Source organism: Muntiacus reevesi, chromosome 15 (assembly GCF_963930625.1).
Source record: "Muntiacus reevesi chromosome 15, mMunRee1.1, whole genome shotgun sequence".
Classification (NCBI taxonomy): Eukaryota; Metazoa; Chordata; class Mammalia; order Artiodactyla; family Cervidae; genus Muntiacus; species Muntiacus reevesi.
This window is the reverse complement of record NC_089263.1, coordinates 17,807,718-17,830,104: the sequence shown is the minus strand read 5'-3', so window position 1 is coordinate 17,830,104 and position 22,387 is coordinate 17,807,718. Positions and strand designations below refer to the sequence as shown.

General features: G+C 55.7%; 1 protein-coding gene across 2 annotated transcripts in view; it reads left to right on the top strand.

Moving 5' to 3' along the window:
• The first annotated feature begins 2,045 nt into the window (after positions 1-2,045).
• Positions 2,046-22,387, top strand: part of NTRK3 (neurotrophic receptor tyrosine kinase 3) — a 311,334-nt gene continuing 290,992 nt past the window's right edge. For both annotated transcript variants that reach the window (XM_065906036.1, XM_065906035.1), the window contains exon 1: positions 2,046-2,299. In XM_065906036.1, coding sequence (XP_065762108.1) covers positions 2,052-2,299 — 248 coding nt within the window. In that variant the 5' untranslated portion in view covers positions 2,046-2,051. The remainder of the gene's footprint in view (positions 2,300-22,387) is intronic.

The following is a 22,387-nucleotide window of genomic DNA, read 5'->3' as shown; positions in this document are numbered from 1 at the left end:
ATCCCCCCGTCTTGCCCGCAAGTTGCATGACCTGCATCGGAATCCACAGGGGGGCGGGGGAGAATCCTTTCAGATGCTGGATGCAGCTGAATTCAGCGTGTTCGCTTCCTCGCCTGCCCTCCTCCAAGTCGGCGAGGAGAGCGCCGCTTTCTTCTGCGTGTGAATGCTGTAGTGTGTCTGCCTGCTCGGACTTCCCTAACCCTTTCTTCTCCTTTCCCACCGCGAATGCTCCGGTTGTCTCAGCAAACATCTCACACTTGGCATTCTGACGTTTGATTAAAAAGAAAAATCTCTACCAAGGCGAAGAACGGGGGCTCGCCTCCTCTCCCGCGGGGGACCGAGCTCGCGTGGCAGGCTGCACCTGCTTTGCTCCCCTACCAGGAAGGGGTGCTTGTGTGGGAGGGAAGGGGGGGAGGTCCTGTGCCCCCGAATCCGGAGAAAGCAGCTCGCCCACCCCCTCGCCCGGCAGCCAGCGCAGCGCACCCGATCGCCGAACCCCGAGAAGCCGGCCTCTGACGGTACTGGCCTGGTGCTTGCCAAAAAATGCCCCTTGCATCTCAATTTCCCCGGCGGTTTTTCTCGCACGCACGGTTCGCCCCGAGCCACCTCGGATCTCCTGGGCAGCCCTTTCGTTGCTAGTTCCTTCCTTCCCGGCTCCCTGTCTGCCCAAGGACGCAAAACCCACCGCCAAGAAGGCGCAGGGGGCGCGGGGGCACCTACCCAGCCGTGTCCCGCAGTCCCCTCCCAGCTGATCCTAGCTCCCGGAGTCTAGATTACGGAAACGAGTGTCGCGTAGACCGAGGACCGCGCGTTCAGGCGCGGGTCCCCGGCCCTGGGCGCCTCTCTGGGGTTCCTGTGCGCCCTCGCACTCCCGATCGCCGTCTCCGAGCCTGTGTCCCTCCTCAACCCCAGCCGGGCTCGGGAGCGCTCCCCGGGCACCTCGGCCGCGCTCATTTTACTTCCTTTCGCGGTCCGGATTGCAGCAAAACCGGGCAGCGCGAGGGCCAAAAAGTGGAAAGGAGAGCGCCTTTCCGCGTCGCGCCGCCAGCTCGCAAAGTCCCCCTCCCCAGTCCAGACCCTCGCAATCCCAACTGCAACTTTTCCCCTTCCGTCTGGCTTTCCCCTGGGCTGCGGCGAGCGGGCGCCGGGCCGCTAGGCGTGGAGCGGGCGGTCGCGCGGCTGCGGGTGGCGGTGCGGGCGAGCGCCGCGAGCCGGCGAGTGGGTGGGTGGGTGGGTGGGGAGGAGGGGAGAGGACGGGCGGGGAGAGGGAGCGGGGTGTGGGGAGGGGAGTGGGAGTGGGAGGGAGGGGGGAGATTCCGCTCTCCTGCCGCTCCCAGCCGGGGCGGGGGGCGGGGGGTGGAGGAGGCCGCGAGGAGGGAGGGGAGAGGAGGAGGGAGGGGGTGAGAGGGAGGGGGAGAGAGGGAGGGGGCCGAGGAAGACGCTCCGATAACCCGTGCGTTTCGTAAGGCTCGGAGCACTTGTGCATTTCTGCAGGCGCGCGGCGAGCCATTCGCGGCGGCTGCTGCGGCTCCGACTGCATCTTCTCCTCCTCCCGGCGCCGGGTGTGTGGATGTGTGAGTGTGTGTGAGTGTGTGTATTTTGCAGGTGTGTCCGTTTTAATTCTGCCCAGTAGGTGGGACTTGGTGACTTTCGCACCATATTTTCCTTTTGCCTTTTTTTTTCTTTTTTGCCTCCCCACCGTCTGTTGCCACCCTGCAAAGTCTCGGAGTCGGAGAGCAGTCGGCTCGCTTTTCGAGCCACCGGACCCGGCGAGCCGGCGAGCGCCGAGCCGGCCACCATGCCAGGCAGACCGCGCCACTAGGCGCTCCCCGCGGCTCCCACCCAGCGGCGGCGGCGGCGGCGGCCGCGATGGTTTCAGACGCTGAAGGATTTTGCATCTGATCGCACGGCGTTTCAAAGGCAGAGGCCCCCTCCCCCTTCCCCCCTCCCTCGCCGTCTTTGTTTCCTTCCCCCCCCCCCAGCTCTCCCCACTCCCCCCACCCCACCCCCTCTCCTCTCCTCCTCCTCTTTTTTAGAAGCAGCGATCGGAGATGGATGTCTCTCTTTGCCCAGCCAAGTGTAGTTTCTGGCGGATTTTCTTGCTGGGAAGCGTCTGGCTGGACTATGTGGGCTCCGTGTTGGCTTGCCCTGCAAATTGTGTCTGCAGCAAGACTGAGATCAATTGCCGGCGGCCGGACGATGGGAACCTCTTCCCGCTCCTGGAAGGGCAGGATTCAGGGAACAGCAATGGGAACGCCAGCATCAACATCACGGACATCTCAAGGAATATCACTTCCATGTAAGTCAGGCGGCCGCTCCCCAGCCCCGCCGCCTCTCCCCTCGCTCCGCGTCTCCCTCTCGCCCGCCGGCCCGCAGCCGGGAGCCGGCCCTCCGCCCGCCCCAGCTCGCCGCTGCCCGCTGCCCGCCGCCTGCCGGGCGCGCGTCAGGCTCGCTTTGGCTCGGGAGATGCTCCCGGGCTGCGTATTCCAGGTGACTCCGGCCTTGGCGAGGCGTGATCCGGCGATGCGTGTGTGTGTGTGTGTGTGTGTGCGCGCGCGCGCGCGCGCGCGTGAGTGTGCCTCTCCCCCGAGAGGACCCCAGCGGCCGGGGCACGCGGGACCCGGCTCCCGCCCCCTCCCCCCACCCGCTGCGGCTCGTTTCGAGGGTGTGAATCGGGTTCTTGGCCCCCCACTAAATAGCAACAGTTTGGCCACGCTCAAGTGGAATTAAGTAGACGAGGTTCGATTCCCTGGCAGCGGCGCCGGGCAGCGACAGTGGCGGCGGCGGCAGCGCTTAGCCGGGAGGAAAGGTGACAGATAGGGACTGCTCTCGATTCAGCCGAGAGGTTTGACTCTTTCCGCTTTGAAACCTCAAAACACGCCGTCAAGTAAACAAGTTGGAAGCTGGCTGCTCGCTGGGAGACTTTGGACCTGTCGAGGCAGCCATGGACGCCTACCCCTTCCTCTTCCCTCTCGCCCGCCCTCTCCCACCCCATTTTGGGCATTTCCGAGACAGCCACCCCCCACCCCCTGATTCCCACCCTCATCTGCATCTCGGCGCCTACAGATCCCGTTCCTCTTTGAGCTTTGATAACTGTTCCAGTAATTCCGAGTCAGGCTGCTGAAGGGAGGAGGGAAGGCTTGCGTGTTTGGGAGATGGGGCTTCTTCTGTGATCGTTTATTCGAGAAATCGAACTCCGATTGGCATTGCTTGGTTCTGCCCCATCTGAGTGAGACCTATGGTGGCCTGCTCTTTTTTTGGGGGGTGGCATTTTTCTTTGGTAGGGGTGGGGGTCAGACACCGGGCAGAGAGGGGGAGCCTGTCCAAATTCTCTTCCACTGACCTCAGCCAGGTGACCCCCCCCCCAATCCTACCATCCAGAGAAGGGTGTGGATGGCATAGGGAGGGTTCAGGAGATAGCTCTCGCCTATCTCCCCCCCCCCAACAAGGCCCCCACTCCTTGGAGACCCGCAAAGTGGGTGGGATGCTGAGAAGGGTTGACACTGAAGTGCCGGCTGGCGTCTGAGGAAGGCATTTGGGCGGATTCGGCCGGGGGAACTGTTCTCCTAGGCATCAGACCTCCCTGTGCCTTGGCCCCCAGCACGATGGGGCTATAAAGCTGGGAGGAATTGTGGTCCTGCTCGCTCCCAAGCCCACCAGCCCTCTTGGGTTAATGGAGACTCCAAACGCGTTCTTGCAGCTAACAGTTTGAGGGAAGTGTGCAGCTCAGGAGGTGCCCCCTGAATCCTGGCCCAGGAGATAAGCTTGGCCCATATCTTGGCTGGACCATTCACCCCCGCCCCTCAACCTCATCACCTTCAACCCAGCTGGCCCTGGGGTGACAAAATAAACAGCCAAGGGTGGGGTGGAGGGGAGGGCAGGGGAAAACAGGATGGACCCAGCGCAGCCTCTCCCACCTGCAGGCCACAGCATCTCAGCCTCCCTAAGGATGCAGCAAGGAGGGTGGGAGTGAGATTGCCAGGGAAACTCTGCCTTGGAAGTACACTGTGGGGCGGGGGTGTGTGTGGAGGTGGGGTGGAGGAGTTTCAGGCGAGCCTAGCAGTGGGTTCAGGAGCTCAGGAGCTGGACCTGGGGATTTCCAGGGGATTGGGTGGGTCAAGAGCTGGAGAGATGGTGCCCCGGGTGCCCACTGTGGGTCTCTGGAAGCTGGTGAGCTTCACTCAATCTGTTCTCTGCTCCAAGGATGTGCGTCTCTGTAGGAAGCCAGTGGGAGGCAGGGAGGGTCACAATCACGTAGGCTTTTCATGGCCACGCAGCGGTCCTCTGAAAAATGGTCCCTCTGAAAAAATGAAGCTTGGGGAGGCAGTTCGATAGGGAAGAGCTGGTTGCTCTTTCCAGGTGGAGGGTCTAGGAAGGGACTGCTGGAAAGGTCAGTGATGAGAAGGGAGGAAGTGGCTTCTTGTTCCCTGTGCCATTGAAGGACCAAAAGGGCAGCTGGGGGGACAGGGAGCCAGGAGTAGATTGGGAGTCCCTCTGTGAGTGTCTCCATCCTTGTTTCAGGACTCAAACTCTTTACCTGGGAGTTGGGACTCCTTTCCTTGAAAACACCCCAACACCTCAGAGCCAGGCGACTGGATTCCCACAGGAGCTGTGCTGAGCGGCAGGTGGGGGAAGGTCAGAGGTCACGGGTGGGATGACCCTTCCTCACCCCATCTTCTCCCCAGTGCCCTGTTATATCCATGGCTGGTATTGACTGAACTGGGGGAGTCCAGCCTCCTGGCCTGGAGGCAGAGGACCATGGAGAGAAGGAGGGGAGGTCTGCTCGCCCTGGGAAGCAGATGTCACCCTCTGTATCTTACCCCATGATGAAGGCTCAGGCTGCCAAATGGCTCCTGGGGGCGCACAGCCCTAAGCAGTGAGCCAGGCTTAGACCTCTGCAGGGCTGAGGTCCCGCCTCAAAGCCCAGGCCCCCCACTCTGCAGGGCTGCGCATGGAGGCTTGAGGGCAGAGAGAAGCCCTCCAGGCAGAAGAGGGGGCCTTCCTTTAGTGGGATCTGGGAGGGGGGCTTCACTCCGAACCTGGGCTTTGCTCGAAAGGAATGTGTTCCTTGGATGTCTGATGGTATCAGAGATATGGTGTCAAGGGGTCCCCTAGCCCTCCATCAGCCTGAAACCCTTAATGCTGCTATGTCTGGGGGTGCAGCTTGGACAGGCTCCGGGGGCTGAGGAAGAGGCTGGAGCACGTGCAGCTCTAGCTAAGGGATCAGGGGCGACTGCCACCCAGCCACCGGCCTGTTCCCGGGGCTCTGGGGTCCTGAGGTTTCTCCAGGTGCTGAACTGATGACACCTGAGTTTTCAGAGGGACTGGAGATTTCCTGTGGTCCTTCCTCTCTGGGCTGGCGTGTGGGTTGGTTCCCGCCTCCCCCGTGGGAGGCTGACTGAGGGTGCTTCTGATGGGGAGGTGGCAGCCCCGCCAGCGTCAGGAGGAGATCAGATGCAAGGCCTCAAGACAGACGTGTGAGTCTCACCTCCATCCCTCCCCAAGCGCCCTCCCTTTTGGCCTCTTCCTGTTCAGGAGGCCAGAACCTCTGTGGTTTAAGCTCCTGACATGCAGTAACCTTACCCTGAAGGGTCCGTGCGCGGCCGCGCCCAACCCGGCTCTGACGTCACAAAGGCAGAAGGGTGGTGGCGGGGAGGGGGCCGTCTGGGCGTCTGGAGACCAGGCCTGCCTGGGGCTGGGGTGGACCCGTGCATCCTCGGGCTGTTACAAAGACCAGGGGGAGAAGGCGGCATCTCTGGGCTGGCTGTTCTTTGGTTTGAGAAGAACGCGGGCTCTTGGCTGGGGCCCTGAGCCACAGCGGGGCCCCTGGCGTTTCCGGGGCTCTGGTCCCTTTATTTCCCCTGCCTTCCCCGAAGGCCCTCCGCTGTCTGGGTGAAGGATCATTTGGGACTTCGCTTGCTGCTGCACTGACTCCTTGATTCTGTCTTCCTGAGGGTCACGAGCAGAGCCAGCCTGGACAATTACCAGTGAAAGCCGGACTGCAGGCAGCGGTGGGAGCCATCATGGGGCTCAGTCAGGAGCCCCCAAACTGGGGCTAGGCCTGAGGGAGGTAGGCAGAGATGTGAAGGGCTTTGGGGGTGAGATGTAGCAGGGGAGTGGGTATAGTCCTGGAGAGAAGCTGGGGACCCTGGGCTGCAGACGTCCTGAGCTTTTGTGTGGACGCCAGGCAGTGGGAGGTGGGTTCCAGGCCTTCCCTGGAGGACCCTCCCTGGAACCAGAGCCCTGAGCCCAGCTCAGTCTTCTGAGGAGCACCTGGGGCCCAGGACATCCATCCTGCAGCTCCAGGGGACCAAGCACATGACAGGCTTGGGTAAAACCAGCCTGGCCTGGCCCTAGCTTTGCGAGAGCTTGTCCTGGCCCCCCCGAGGGCTGAGCCTGGAACCTGGTTGTCGGCTCAGCATCCTGCGAGTGGCAGACCCGCTTCTGCGTAGTGGAAGTGGAGCGCTGAGGCTGTGTGGGGGGACGGGCCTGATGCCACCTCCACCCTTGCCCTACTGGTCTCTGCCTGCTGCCCCCTCCTCTTTGACTGTCGGGGGTGGACTCGGCCCCCGCCCCAGCTGACCCTTTGCTGAGACTGTGGGTAACCTGTGACCCTCCCTTAGGGAGGCCTTTGACCCCAGGTTTATGGCATCTCTGCTGCGGCCTGGGGTCCCGCATCTCGAGGGCCACGTCCAGTGGCTTATCCTGGGACCACAGACACCATCTCCAGCCTCCCTTTGGGGCGTCCAGTTGGCCAGTGGAAGGGTAGGCTTAGAGAAAGGGATGGGACATGCCTTTCTAGTCAACCCCCCTAGACTGTCCCTTACCCTCTGTGGACCACGATAGAAGACTGTAGCCTTTCTGAGCCTGTAAATTCAGCTGTGAGTTGAGAGCACGGGGCAGTGTGCTTTCCAGCTTGGAGGTGTGCCCTTCCAGGGCCCAAGGACCAGTCCGAGGAGGCTCTGCTAGGCCACTTCTAAGGACACCAGCCCTGGGCTTGGTGCTGACCCCCATGACGCCACCCTGAGGAGGGGAGCAGGTGCCCCCTTGCTGGCCATTGGCTACTGGCCACTGTCCTCCCCTTCCTTCCCCATCCACTTCTGGAGGACTCTGGGCTCCCCAGTGTGGGGTCACCTGCCAAGACTAAGTGTGACGCTTAGCAAGAATGCACCGAAGCCTGTGGACTCTCACTGGAGGCCTCTCATGAGCCCCTCTTCTGTACCGTGAGCTCAAGCTGGGGAGATAGCCCCTGCCAAGCTCCAGCTCCTTGCCCAAGCAGGGGCCTCTGCTGGGTGTGAGAAGAAAACGTTAGAACTTCTATTTCAAGTTATTCTCGTTGAGAAAAGGGAATATTTAATATTTAATGTATGGATGGAAGATGTATAAGCATATAATTTAGTAAATAGGCATGTTTGGAGGTTACATGATGAAATTTTTATTGCTTAAGCATGCATAATTAGAAAAGCTCAGGGCCCGCTGTTGGGATTGGAAGGGCCTGGGCCAGCATTAGGAGAGGTGGTCCTGAAGCCCTGGCTCCCCTTCTTGGCTCTGTCCCAAGGAAGGGTTGATGAATTGGCAGAGGGCGCAGCAGTGTGGGAGGAGGGGGCGGGCTGGCTGGCAGGGGGATCAGGATTCCTAGAGCCCCCTAGACCCGAGGCCAGGCCAGCGTTCGAAAGACAGTCTCCAGTAGCCCTCCGCGTCCTGCCCTTTGTCGCTTGTAGCAAATCCTTCACCTCCATGAATCCACCCCATTCATTTCTGTCTTGCTTTCCAGCTTACAGTTGTTGCATTTATTTTTGCCACAGCTCCTTGAAGAAGCAGGGATTATTAGCCCCATTGTCTCGATTTACCAAACAAAATGAAGGGCAGAACTCGAGTGTCTCACAGAAGGAAAGATCTGGAAGAGTCTTGAGCCCCCCGCCCCAGCCCCCAACCATGCCCCCTCCATGGCATTCTTTCCACAGCTGTGCCCTGCAGCTGGACACCCTCTGGCTGTTGGGAAAGGAGAAGCAGATCCTTTTTATCCAGAAAGTTCCTTTTCTGCCTAGGGGCAGCATTAAGGCAGCGGCCCATCTGGGAGGGCCTTGTGGAGGGCAGCTGAGTGTCCTGGCAGCTGGGTCTAAGTGTGGCCTGAGTCGAGGCTGGACTTGGGCCCTCAGCTCTATCAGTGACCCCCTGAGCCCTCAGCTCAGGTCATCCATCATCCCTTGAGCCTCACTGGCCTCTGCTTTGAGAAACACAAACTCTCCAGGGCCCGGCATGCCGGCAGCCCCTCTTTGATGGATTGGCTCATCAGACCATCAGGGATGGAGACTCCAGAAGCCCAGTGCCCAGTGGAACCCCCACGAGGATCCTCACATTTCTGCCTACGCCCTGAGGGCAGGGCTCCCCGGAATTCAGAGCTGGGAGGGACCTCTTGGGTGGGCTTCTCCCTTACATTCCCTGCGGGTCCCAGGAGAGGCAGAGAGAGGGGCAGGGAGTTGTGGGCCTTGGGCTGCTGGAGGATATGCCCACCTTGGTGCCAGCCCGCCTTCTCCCACTCGGCTCTGGCACCCTCTCTGGGCACTCTGTCAAAGCCAGAGCCTCGCCCACGACTGTGTCTCCCTCTGGGGCAATGATTCCAAATCCAGGGTCCCCAGAGGCAGCAACTATGCGAGGCTGGCAGCCCCAGGCTCTTCGCAGCCTGCAGCCCACGCCAATTAGAACCGAGCTCCGGGAGGCCTCTGCTGAGCTCTTTTTACATACAGGGCTCCAGGATCTGTGGGCACAGTCGGCTTGGAGCCTGTCCTTCTGACCTCCCCTTTGCCCCTGTCCCTGCATCTGACTTATCCCATGGGAAGTGTGCCCCATTTGGGTGGTGGAAGATTCAGGATTCTGTCCCCAGATAGAATCATCCGGTAGGGAGTAGAAGCTGGCAACTGGTGTCCCCATCAGCTCCCCGACACCTGGCCTTTTTCTAGCTCTGGACAAACCCCTTCCCTCCTCTGGGCCTCAGTTGCCTTCTCTGTGAGATGAGGATAATAATTACAACTACCCTCATAGCCGCACTCTTGAGAGTCAGTGGCCTACGTCAATGCCCGGTAAAGAGAAAGCTACCAATACATGGTAACTCATGACAGCTGGTGTTTACTGAGCACTTACTATGTTCCAGACACTATTCCAAGCACTTTGGAGGTAATATATACCCCATCATGGCCTCACACCAACTCTATGAGATAAGCACTATTATGAATCCCATTTTACAGATGGGAAAAATGAGTCCAGAGTTGGCATGTGACCTGCTTCCTTTCACACAACCAATCAGCGGCAAAGGAGTATGACATTTAGTATTACCTATACTCCTTTGCAGTACTGTTATGCATGTGAATATATACTGCTATACACATGCATTCATGAATCTATGACCATCCAGATAAATTAATCATAAAATAAAAGGTTTTTAAAAAATGCTTTTATGAAGGTTTAGGAGGATCCTTTTTAATGTTCCGGTTCCCTTACTGAGAATTCCCCTGGCTGGGCTTGGAGAGGAAGGCGAATCAGAGAGTGGTGGGTCTTGTGTTGGCCAGTCCGTCCTGGCCAGCGCTGACACAGACAGGCTGTAATGATGGGGGAGAGGTGGAGTCCTCCTGATCTGTTCCCAACAGCAGCCTCCCTGAGGCCGTGTCTCAGCCAAGCCCCCTCCCCAGACCTCCTTGGCCACCTCCTGGTGTCCCGGTTTCTGAGGTCAGGTCAGTTCCCCCAGGAGACCAGGTGCCAGCTGAGACTGGCGGGGATTCAGGAAGCTGGCCGCTGGGTCCCTGCCAGTTCCACTCTGGGCTGAGACACGGTCAGCAGGACTGTGTCCCCGATTGCCCATGGCCAGAGACAGCCTGGATGGGAGAGCGGAGGGCGGGGCGGCTTCTCCCAGGCCAGGTTTGGAGTTCTAAGGCTGCCACTGGATGCGGAGCACAAGGGGATGTCTGGTGTCTCCATCTTGAGCTAGAAGCTGATGTTCAGAGCATCTTCCTGGAGGGTGAATTCTAGTTCTTCCTGATGTTTCTCTTGCCTCCTCCTCAAATGAGCAGCCTTGACCTCCCTCTACCCTTTCTCTTCCTGGAGAAGGAAATGGCCAACCCACTCCAGTATTCTTGCCTGGAGAATCCCATGGACAGAGGAGGCTTGCGGGCTAGTCCCTGGGAGAGCGAAGAGCGGGACAGGGCTGAGCAGCTCATGCACACCCTTACTCTTGCGGTGTGTCTCCGTCCCCCTTGCTCAGGGATGCTCTGTCTAAAGGGATAAACATGGGGGGTGGCTCCCGGTGTCCCCACGGAGAGAGCTGGGGTTCCAGCAAACTGCTGAGGCTGCAGGGCAGGAATCTGTGGAAACACCCCATTTTGCTGCTGCTTGGCTTGAAGAGTTCACCCCATCCGGGAGCCCCTCAGTTCCCCCTTCTGGGAGCTGGGATCGCCTCTAGAAATTGGAGCCGGTCTCCCTCTCGGGGTCACTGCCAGGCCGGGGTGATCACAGACACACTCCATGGGCTCCCAAGCGCTAGGGCGCCATGTTGGTTGGTTCCATTTCTAGATGTCCGGGAGTGTTTTTGAATTAAGGGAAAAGATCAAGACTTTGAACCATAAATCATCTGACCTGGAAAGGGGCTCAGAAACAATTGGGGCCAAATCTAGTTTTACAGAGCGGGAACCTGAGGCTCCAGAGAAATGAGTAGACCGGACTCAGTCACCCAGCGAGTTCCTAGCACAGCGAGACCAGAACGCGCAAGGCCGCCTCCCCAGCTGGTGAGGCTCTCGTCCTCCCGCCCTCTGCCAGCATCTGCTCTGGGGCTGAGGGATCTAGGCTCTCCCAGAGGCAGGGAAAGGAACCCTTAGCCTCCTGCAAAGAGAAGGGGGATGAAGGGAGCAGTCTTAGACTCGCAGTCCTAATCTGGGCTGCCTCCCACGGTAAAACGGGCTGTGTGCGCGCATCGGGGGCGTCTTTGCGCACGCACAACTGCATCTCTTCCGCGTTCTCCGCACATCACGACTGAGGTCCCCGTAAACAAGCCTTAACGCCTTTGGCTTCCTGCCTGCCGAGATCGTCTGCGTCTAGGCTCCCGGTGGCCACCAGAGGGCAGTGCTGCGCACGAGACGGTCCGCGGCTGGCGGCTGCTTTTGACGGGAGCTGGGGTTGCGGCTCTCTAGTCCAGCGAGATGCTCACTGGCTGGCCTGGCTTGCAGATCCTTTCTTGAGCAGGGAGGTCGGTCTCTCCCCTAGGCGGGGCCTCCCTCGGCAGAGCTGGTCCTGCCTGCCTCGTATCTGCAGCCCAGGCACGTGAGTCTCCTCACCTGAGCTTCCTCCGGGAGGTGGCTAGGAGAGTGCCCTGGGTGAAGGATGTCGGCTGGCGCGCCCTCCTTCCCTCCAAGTCTGTCCTAGCAGCAGCAGGAGGGTCAGTTGCATCTGCTCAGGGGTAATGGAGATGAATGAACAGGACATGGTTCCTGCCCAGGAAGATCAGTCTTGCTGGGGACACAGAGAGGCTGACAGACGGCCACGCTGTGGGGTTAGTGTCATGGAAGAAGGGAGCCTTGTGACCTCCAAGGCATCTCTCCCATTTCTCTCCCCGCACCCCACCGCCGCCCCGTCCCACTCCTAAGCATTGGCATTACTTACACACCCGGTAACTGCTCAGGAAGTGCAAGGCCCTGATATTTACCAGACGTGAGAGTTTGGTGCTGTCTCTCACCTCTCTAGACCGTCACTGTTCTCAGAGACACCCATCTACATTGATGGGTATCAACGTGCCTTGCAAACCGGGGCCCTGGGCCCTCCCTGGACTGGCTTGTTGTCGTTGTCCAGTTGCTAAGTCGTGTCCGACTCCTTGCGACTCCATGGACTGTAGCCCACCGGGCTCCTCTGTCCATGGGATTTCCCAGGCAAGAATACTGGAGTGGGTTGCCATTTCCTTCTCCAAGGATCTTCCCAGATCAGGGATGGAGCCCATGCCTCTTGCATTGGCAGGCGATTCTTTCCCACTGAGCCACCGGGGCCTGCTTCTGCCCCGTGCACGCTTTGGGCTCTCCTCCGGCTGCTCCAGGCGTTCTCATATGTGAGCAGGTGCTGTCCTGTCCTGTGCACTGTTGGTTCATGGAGGAGCCTTGTCCCACGGTTACCCGTTTTGGAGACGGGATCTCCCACTTTTGTAGTGGGGCCTGCAGCTCTGCCCTGGGGGCCATCTCCTGCTGCTGGACCCCAGGCTGCAGGTAGGACCCTCTATGTTGTGGTCAGTCTTTCCCCATCTAGTTATTTCTGATACTTTTTATTGAGTCTGATCCTCTGAGGACCAGGGATGAAGACAACATTTATCGCTGTCCTACTGGGTGGAAGACTATTTGCCTGTACAACCTTGCTTATGAGTGGCACCTGCGAAATGAAGCTTGCATTCGCAACCCTGCCTCTTCCCAACTGTGTGATCCTGGGCTGGCTACTTTTGGGATCACAGTTTCCTCACTGGAAATAATACTGATAAGACTTTGATGAGAACATGCACATGCGTTTGTGTGTGTGTGTAGAACTCTTAATGCTGGTCTCTTTCATTTTCTTCTTCTCATTACCATTCTCCAGAACATCACCCCACAGGCGTGGATACTTTTAATGACCCTCATCTGCTCTTCCTGAGTCCAGTCCCTCCTCCTCCCAGCCCATCTTACACACCATACCAGATTCATCTTTTATTTATTTTTTTCTTAAAAAATTTTAAATTGGAGGATAATTGCTGTACAATATTGTAGTGGTCCCTGCCATCCATCAACATAAATCAGTCATTATCTCTCTCTCTCTCTGTAAGTATCTTCCCTCCCTCTTGCGCTTCCCTTCGCCCACTCCATCCCTCTAGGTCATCACAGAGCAGGCTGGGCTCCCTGTACTGTAGAGAAGATCCCCATTAGTCATCTGTTTTACACGCGATAGTGTATATATGTCAACACTACTTTCTCAGTTTGTCCTACCCTGGATTAATCTTTTAAAACTAGATCTTCCATTAGAACAATTCTTGAGCCCTGAGATTTTCAATGGCTCTTTTGTCTGAAAGGCAACTCAGTGTCATAGGAAGAGTAGTGGCTTCTTGGGCCAGATCACTTTCAGTTTAAATCCTGGCGCTGTGGCGGATGCTGCTGTGTGTGCTTAGGCAGGTTACCTAACCTCTCTGAGCGTCCAGCTTTTCATCTGAAAATTTACACTTCCTAGATCTACCTTCCTAGAGCAGTTGATTAAATGATGTTGCAGTAGGTGCCTGGGATCTGGTGGGTACGCAGAGGCCAAACTGGCAAATGTACAAGTCAAGTCTCTCCAAGGTGAAGGGCAGGGTTATTTCTGGGCCTGTGAAAAGTGGGAATAGAGAGGAGCTGGGACCTGGACCAGAGTCTAGGGAGGCAGCAGAATGATCAAGGTGGCGTGTATTTGGGAAAGTGACAGCGTGGCTGAGGCACTTGTCGGCTCAAGAGCAGGGAGACCGTCATGTTTGCTACTGATAGCATCAATGGGGAAACCAAGGGGCTGTGCCTGCCTGCCCCACTCCTCAGCCTTGGAAGTTTAGGTGCCAGGACCCTCCATGCAGGGAAACTCAGGGGCACCGAGCCCCTTGCAGCTGTTGTTCAGTGCGGTTTTGCTGCTCTTCTTGTCCAGTGTCGCTTCTGGCTCTCTGGAGATTCTCTTCCGGTAATTTTAATTGACGAGGCTTGTCAGCTACAGATGGGGCTCCAGGACCAGCCCTGGGAGAAACAGTGTAAGTTCGATGGGAAAGGAGTGACTACCAATCCCTCCCATTAAGAGCCTTCCATGCACATTCATTCCAGTTCCATGTTCAGCCACAAGAGGGCACTAGACCACGATTTCTGCAAGGAAGGAGGCGCTATTCATCCTGCTCTAATATGCTCATCGGGTGGCTCAGGGGTAAAGAATCGGCCTTGGATGGCGTCACCGCCTCAATGGACATGCGTTTGAGCGAACTCTGGGAGATGGTGATAGACAAGCAAGCCTGCTGTGCTGCAATCTATGGGGTTGCAAAGAGGTGGACACGACTGAGCTACTGAACAGCAGCAACAGCAGGAGGACATGGAAGAGATGGGTTCTATCTCAGGGTCCGAACGCCCCCTGGAGGAGGGAATGGCAACCTCTCCAGTATTCTTGCCTGGGAAATCCCACCGACAGAGGAGCCTGGCGGGCTACAGTCTGGAGTCGCAAAGAATGAGACCCCACTGAGCGAAGAAACAACAGCAACAAATATGATTGTGCCTTTGAACAAAACTGCGCATCGTTTCCTCCCAGCACCTCTGAGGAGCATGGCAAGCCAACTTGATTCAACCTGAACCCCCAGCACCGAGTCTGGTGTCTCAAGGGAGGCCAAAGCGTGTAGTGAATGGTCATGAAATTTGCTGTCAAACTCAGGTTCCAATCCTTGTCCTCCTTTTTGCTTGTTTTTTTTTTTTTTTTTTTTAAGCTTAGAATAAGTTAATTTCTAAGGGTCTCATTTTCTTCACTTGCAAAGTCAGGTGTTGCTGGGAGGTGTTCCTGTGAGGATTAAATTATATGATGTGTGTCAACGGCCTGGAACATGTTGGATACTCCATGATGGACCATCTCTTTGTTTCTGGAAGAAAGCTGAAGTTAGGGCACAGTGCAGGATATGTTTATGGGATCCTGTTCACCTGAGCGATAGGGGGGTGGGTGGGTCATTTTACTCCCCAAGGAGCAGGCTATGGTTCCAGTTCATTAGGGGCAGCAGTGACACCAAGTGGCCGGAATCGAGAACAGCAGTGTCCTCTGACCTGGCGGGGTGGCGGCGGTGGGCGTCATTGGGCAGAGAGGACTGAGTCTGCATCAGGCATCAGAGGACCCATCAGTTGAATTCTCTCCCCTTCTGATGCCAGCAGCTGGAGATGGTCCTCTGAGGACACAAGTGTGATGACGGCAATGGGCCATGTTTGCTGCTGGGTCGATGGCATGAGGCCCCACCTGCGGATCACACCTGTGTAGCTGCCTGACTTCATTGTAGCCAGCCAATTCCGGCATCCAACAGCCAGATCCTTCCTGGTGCTGTCTTTGGGTGTTGACTCGTCTTGAGATGCTTTCATCCTGGGTCTATCTGATTGGGCTCAGTGATGAGATGCAGGATCTCTGAGACTCTGTGTGTTTATCTGGAAAGCAGGGTGGGGGTGAATGGTTGGTCTGGTTGATGGGGAGGGCTCGTCTAGCTTGGGTTTGAGTGTCAGACATTATTTCATATCCTTTACTCAGCGTATGCGTTTGTGTGTGTGTGTGTGTGTGTGTGCACGGGCATGTGTGTGTCTAGGGGTGTGGGATGACATGGGAAGGATTTACTTTAGGCTTTCCTGGTGCAGAAAGTCCATCCCAGAGAAAGAAGGGGCTTCCCCCCACGGAGGCGTGGCTGTGAAGCTGGAATTGGGGTGCTGCTGGCTCCTTATCATTTGTAGCTTCTTCATTATCCACCTGAGATCCAGGAGGGAGCCTTGGCAGACGCGCCAGGCTCAGGAAGTTATTTAATATCAGCTTTGCTCCAGATTGTGTTTCTGACTCCTTGCCACCTCCTAAGTGGCAGTCATTTTAACAAATGTGGCGACAAGACACCAAGTGGGAAATAACATGAGGAATGGGGAGGGGGCGGGGTGGAGTCCTAGTCCCTCGGCAGAAGCCTTGTCTTGGAGGCCCTGGGAATGAGCGAGGGCTCCTGGCAGCCCCTGGCAGTGAAGGGGAGGACGTGGAAAGAGGTGCCTGGCTTTCTGGAGCCTGTGGCCTGTGGCCGAAGAGTTCCCTGTTGCCTAGGAGGCTCTGGTGTCCTCTGGGGGTGTCTGTCCCTGGGTGGGAGTTGAAGGGAGAGGCCTTGTTCTCTGTCTTTTCAAAGAACTGACTTCCAAGTGCATAACAGACCGTCAATAGGGACCTGGCGCTGGTGTGTGTTCCCTCACCGTGGAGGCTGAGCTGTGTCTGGCCCCGGACTATGGGGGCCCAGATGTTTAGCTGCCTGCCTCACCTGCCTAGGCCCGGCCAGCCTCTGGCCTCTTGGGGAAGCATGGGCGGAGGCACTGGCTGGGCTGGCAGGCCCAGGAAACAAGGGGCCAACCCTTTTCTGTCCCCGCCCCAGGCTCCAGCTGTGTGCCAGGCACGGTGCTCAGCCTTGGGATGGGACCCTCAAACGTAGAAGGCCGTGGCCCCTCTCTCTTGGAGTTCAGAATCAAGTCAGGGTGACCCGCATTAGTCAGGGGATCTATAGCTCGGAGGGCTGTCTCGAGAGAAGCAGGGAAGAATTTTAGAAAACGTATTTAATGGAAAATTTGAAAGAAAAGCAGAGATGTGAAAATAGAGCTTCCCCAGGAGGAGAGGGGACGGCTTTTTCTAAATGGAGATTTAAAAATTCTAGGTGTACCTGCTTTCGAGTCCATCTGATTGGACACAGTGGAGCTGGCAGTCAGGGTGTGGCCCTGGCCGTGACCTTGACTCAGCGTCCTGCTGTCTGTCCACAGAGGCCCCGCGAGATCGTAGGGGAAGCAGCAAACAGAAATCAGGAGAGGAGAATTGTGTTTCTTCTCCTGTCACTTTCTGATTGTAAGCGACAGAGATTTGGGGGCCCCGGGGGGCGGGGAAGGTGACCCCAGGGCACCCTGGGGGAGGGAGTGAGCTGGAGAGGGAGGAAGCCAAGAACATCGGGTTCCATGAGGTATCGCTGAGCCTCTCCCCAGGCACTCGCTCATTTCCTGATTTCTGCATTTATTCAGCATGTTTATTTGAGAGCCGCTGCTGGGCTGGCCCCTTTTGTGAGAGCTGGGAAAAAGGCAGGCAGTTCTTACTGGGCAGCTGGGTCTGTATTCTCCCCATAGTTACAAGATGTGCAAGGTCAAGCCCCTTTTCTTTCCACCTGGAGTTGACCTCTGGGCTCTGGGGATGTGGACCAGGGTGCTGAGTGTGTGGCCAGGTCCCCTTGGGCCCCCAGGCCGAGTTCCTGGGAGACGTTCCGTCAGAGGGTGATGGGGTGGGTGTGGGTCAGGGGATGGGGTGAGCGCCTGGGAGGGCAAGTGAAGACTGGCTGCACATGTTGGTCCAGGACTGAGCCCAGCTTCCCCCTCGCAGCACCCAGCTGACCCTCTGCCCAGCCCATCGGGGGCTGCCCTTCTCCACTCGGAGCCAGGCCCGGGCCTGGGGAAGCTGCAGGGGAGGAGGACCGGCTTACCCCTCCTGCAGGCATCGTGATCCAGGGCCCCGTCCTGTCTCCATGGAAACGGCCACTCTACTCTTTGCTTCTCCCCATCCTACCCCTGCTACTGGCAGGTGACTCACCTGTTTCCTGGACTCTGATCAGGAGTGTTCTGACCTTGGAACGCCACCCTGTTACTTCCCAGGTGCCTGCCCTCACATGCCCAGGAGGGTCACTGGGCAGAGAGGGTGCTCAGCCAGCATCTTAGTCCCGCAGAGACTCTCTGGGAGTGGCGCCCGCGTGCCCTGGCTGGCATCAGGGTCCTGAACCTTTCCTCCCTGTGGGTGCAGAGGGCCGTAGCCGGCACCTCACAGGGACTCCAGAGAGACTTGTCGAATGGGAACGGGCTTATTCCTGCCAGAATGTCTTGCAGATCCACCGCAGATCCTAACTTGTGGATGGTGCCCACACCTGCCTGGAGCACAGGGCACCTTGTTCTCATGGCTCCCATGCCTCTGTGGGCCCCAGCTTTACCTTCAGCAGAGCAGCTGCTGGAGGAATCTTCTAGGGAAACTTGACTGATGACAGGGAGGGCAGGCACTGTGCAGTGACCAGGTCCCAGGTGCTATTCTCAGGACAGTCTGTTTTTTTAAAATTTATTTTTAATTGAAGTATAGTTGATTTATCGTGTCATTTGATTTTTGCTGTAGAGCAGAGTGGCTCAGTTGCACACAGATACACAATCTTTTATATATGGGACAGTCTGATTTTAATCCTGTTTCACTCTCAACACAATCCAATGAGGTAGGTTAGCATTAGCATCTTCATCTTATGGGTGGGGAAACTGAGGCACAGAGAGGCTATCACACTTGTCCTGGGTCACGAGATCAGGAAGTGGCTGAGCTGAGGTTTGAATCAGCAGGTCTGCTCTGAAGCCCCTGCTCACACCCCCCCACCCACCCACCCTGTGTCACAGACCCCCTCAGTTCCTGCCCACCTACCCCCGCCAGTCCCGTGGCTTTAGTCCTAGACCCAGCGCCCCGCCCCCACAGCTCCCATCACCCCTGGCCAGTAAGGCACAGTGGGTTCTGCAGTGTTCTGCTTCTGACATTGGTCCCGGGGAGGTGGGTGGGGCAGGAGCGGCCCTGGGGCCCAGTGGAGCTCGGCGTCCCTGAATTTCATGGGAGCACGTGTCTTGGCCACATCCTGAGAACGTCCTCTGAGTGAGGGCATTGAGGCAGGATGGAGTGGTCTGTGCGGTCTGTCCCATCACGGCCACGGACTCAATGGGTGAGTCTGGGCAAGGCACTGGCCGTCTCTGAGCCTCCGTTTTCTTATATTTCATCTTGCGGGCTTGACCGGGTGACTTCTGATTCCTCTTCCGGCTTTGACCTCTCATACTTCTAACGTGGGGGTTGTGGACGGGGTGGAAGGTTAGGGAGCCCCGAGGCTGCAGAAGGATGTCTCGGGGGGTGGACCCTGTGGGGAGGAGGGGTGAGGGGTCAGACCCTGGGGGTCCTCACGCTTCTGTGTGCGTCCTCTGGCCAAAGCCCCGGCTGCTGGACCCTGGCCCAGAGTGTCTGATTCCGCTGTGAAGATTTGCGATGCGGCCAGAGGAGGCCATTTCTCATCAGTGCCCAGGTGAGGCGGACGCCGCTGGCCCGGGGACCACACTTCCAGAACGGCTGTCACACTGGCAGCTTTCAAACTGTGCTCTCTGAAGTGAGGTCAGAGCTGGTGTGGTATTCCACATAAGGCTTTTATGGCGTTTGCATGCGTGCTCAATGGTGTTCGACTCTTTGGGACCCCACAGATTGTAGCCTGCCGGGGCCCTCTGTCCATGGGATTTCCCAGAGAGGAATCTAGAGTGGGGTGGCCATTTCCTTCTCCAGCGAACCTTCCCAACCCAGGGATTGAACTTGCGTCTCCTGCATTGGCAGGCAGGTTCTTTACCCCTGCCCCACATGGGAAGCCCTTTAAGAAGTTTGCCATTCTGTGGAATGTTTGAATATGTTATTCCTGAAGAACACTACCCTCCCCTAAGCATGTTCTGGTGGTGCTCCCCCGGGTGCTGGGTTCTCTTTCTGTTTCCCTTTTGTCTCTTCTCTCTGCACTCCCCCCAAATGCTGCTTGGCTCCGTCCTGACCTTGACCCCCACTCACCTTTTCCCAGCAGGGCTGGGCTTGACTGAACATACTCTGACCTATGTCATCTGATATGCAGTTGAGAAATGAAAGAACAGCTGTTTTTTGGAATGCCTCCCAGGCTCAAAGTTGACTTTAAAAAACTATTTGGGCGGCAGGGAGGTAAATTCGGTGACTGCAGCTCAGGAACCTGTCGGGTCCTAATTGCTCCCGGGATGAGGTTGAGCCTTCGGCGTTCGTGTTCTGGCTTCAGGATCTGTCCTAGTCTTGCCTCCTGTTCTTCCCCCATGAGAACTGTCTGCCCCTGCCAAACTCATCAACTGGGCATTCTTGAAACATCCCCAAGCGTTTCCTACTCTTATTCTTCTGCTCAGGCCACTGTCTTGCCCGGAAGCCCTCTGGCCTTCATCCTGTCCACCTGAGCTCTGCCTGTCACCGGCCCCATTGTTGAGATGGTCTTCATTGTCCAGACTTGTGTTTATTGATTGCTCTATCTTTTCAGCTTCTGAGACACACAGTAGGTCAAGGCGGCTGGTTTTGAGCCCTTGCTCTGGGCCAGGCAGTGTATGTAGCGTCTCATTTAATCCACACCATTGTATGAATGGTCTGCCACTGCAGGAGACACAAGAGACGCAGGTTTGATCCCTGGGTCCAGAAGATCCCCTGGAGGAGGGCATGGCAACCCACTCCAGTATTCTTGCCTGGAGAATCCCATGGACAGAAGAGCCTGGTGGGCTACAGTCCACGGGGTCACAAAGAGTCAGACATGACTGAACGACTAACACATCCTGTGAGCGAAGAACTGCTCTCATTTCACAAATGAAGAGATTAAGGCTGAAAGATGCAAGAGCTTGAGTAAGACCATAACTGTTCATGGCAGAGTTAGGACTCAAACCCAGGCTGACTTCAGAGGCCATGGTTCCATGTTCATTGCAAACCAATTGGGAACCAGCTCACCATGTCTTCAGGAGGGAAAGGGATGAGGAATCATGTGTGCATTTGGCTGGAATCCTGCATAGCTGTTGTATCAAAAACCCTGTTCTCTGTGTAATAGCCTGGTTAAACTTAAAAAAAAAACACAACAAGTTGCAAAATGACATACCATATATGTAAAATATTCAATATTCCATAATAAACCATAATGGAAGAGAAAAGAAACAAATGTATGTATATATGTATAACTGAATCTCTTTGCTGTAATTAACACAACGTTGTAAATCAACTATACTTCAGTTTAAAGAAACCACAATGACCAATATAATATACTGTTTATATACAAAGATATGTAGTAAAAAGATAAGACCATGGGCTGAATACAGAGCGATTTCAGGAGAGGCTTCTCTATAGGAAGAGAGGAAGGGGAAGTAAAGGGTAAACACAGGACTCTTAACTTCATCTGTGATGTTTTCCTTCTGTTTGGGAGACCTTCGCATCTGACAAAATGGTAATGTGTATTAATTCCAGGTGATGGATAAAAAGGTGTTTAATGTATAATCCTTTGTTTTTTCTCTATTAAGATGACACTTGAAAAGCTTCAAGCAATAAAAAGATGACCACGCCCACTAGATTTGTAGTTAAAATAGAACCAACGTTAAGCCTCTCTTCTTGATTTGCCAATGGCCATATCCTTTTGTGTTTTCACATGGTCTTTTCTGTGTTTTTGTCCTAAATCCTTTCATTTTATGACATCAGTCATAATGCATTAGAGCCTGATGACCCCATTTTAACTTAATTATCTCTTTAAAGACCTTACCTCCATGTAGAGTCACATTTGGAAGTACTGGGGCTTAGGAGTTCAGCTTATGAATTTTGGGGGGATGCATGTCAGCTTAGAACAGCCATGTGTGTGTGTTAGTTGTTGAGTCATGTCTGACTCTTTGTGACCCCATGGACAGCAGCCTGCCAGGCTCCTCTGTCCATGGGATTCTCTAGGCAAGAGTGCTAGAGTGGATTACCATTCCCTTCTCTAGGGATTTTTGCAACCCAGGGAATAAAACCAGGGTCCCCTGCATTGTAGGCAGATTCTTCACCATCTAAGCCACCAGGGAAGCCCTAAAACAGCCGTAAGACAGACAGTTTGCATGTCTGCTGAAATGAAAATAGAGTCTTAGACTTCTTGACTGCAGAAAAGCTGAATTGTCCTCATTTTTTGGTGCCTCTGGCTGCTGGTGCTTTAAACATACCTGCTTGTTTGGCCCTTGTGAGCCAAGGAGCCCTGTGGGGGAGGTTGTGCATTCATAGGAGAAACAAGGGGGTAAAAGGGAGCCAGTGCCGAGTATGAAAAGGGCCCCGAGGACAGCTCTCTGGTGGTCTGATGTTTAGCAGACTGCAGGTGGAAATCGGAAAATAACCCGTATCAAACACACGATGCACTGTCTCTCTTATGAATTGGCTAGTTTAATTGTTTCAGCAATTACCGGTGAGTACCTGATTTGTGTCACCACCAAGTTAGACACCCGCTCCCCCCATCAAAAGTCTCAGTGGGCTGGGACCACAGCGTACAGTGATCCGTTTACAGGAAGGAAGAACGTCCTCGAAATGGGGCTGTGAAATTGCTCTCCTTTGTTTCTTGTTATTGCTGTTCAGTTGTTAAGTTGTGTCTGACTCCTTGTGACCCCGTGGACTACCGCACGGGCTGTCTCTTGGAGTTTGCTCAAATTCATGTCCATTGAGTCAGTGATCCTATCTTTCCTTGGGGCGTGCAAGTAAGTAGGATTCTCCGATATCTACCATTTCATCATGAAAATTTTTAAGCCTATAGAAAAGCTGAAAATTTTTACAGTGGACAGCCATATACCCACCCTCTGGAGTCTGCAATTAATATTTCACTTACTTGCTCTGTTATAAGGCCTCTCCTTCTCTTAGTCCTTCTAGCCACTCATTTCCACCCTCCCTGTTTTTCTGATGCACCTCAGAAGAAATTGTAGATGTTAGTATTCTATATTCTCCCCGAACACTTTTGTGTGTATATCATTACGCTAGAGTTCAGTATTTGTTTTCACTGCAGGTAGTATTTCTAGTCAATGGAATGTGTGAACTGCAAGTGTTTATTCTGTGTTTTGAC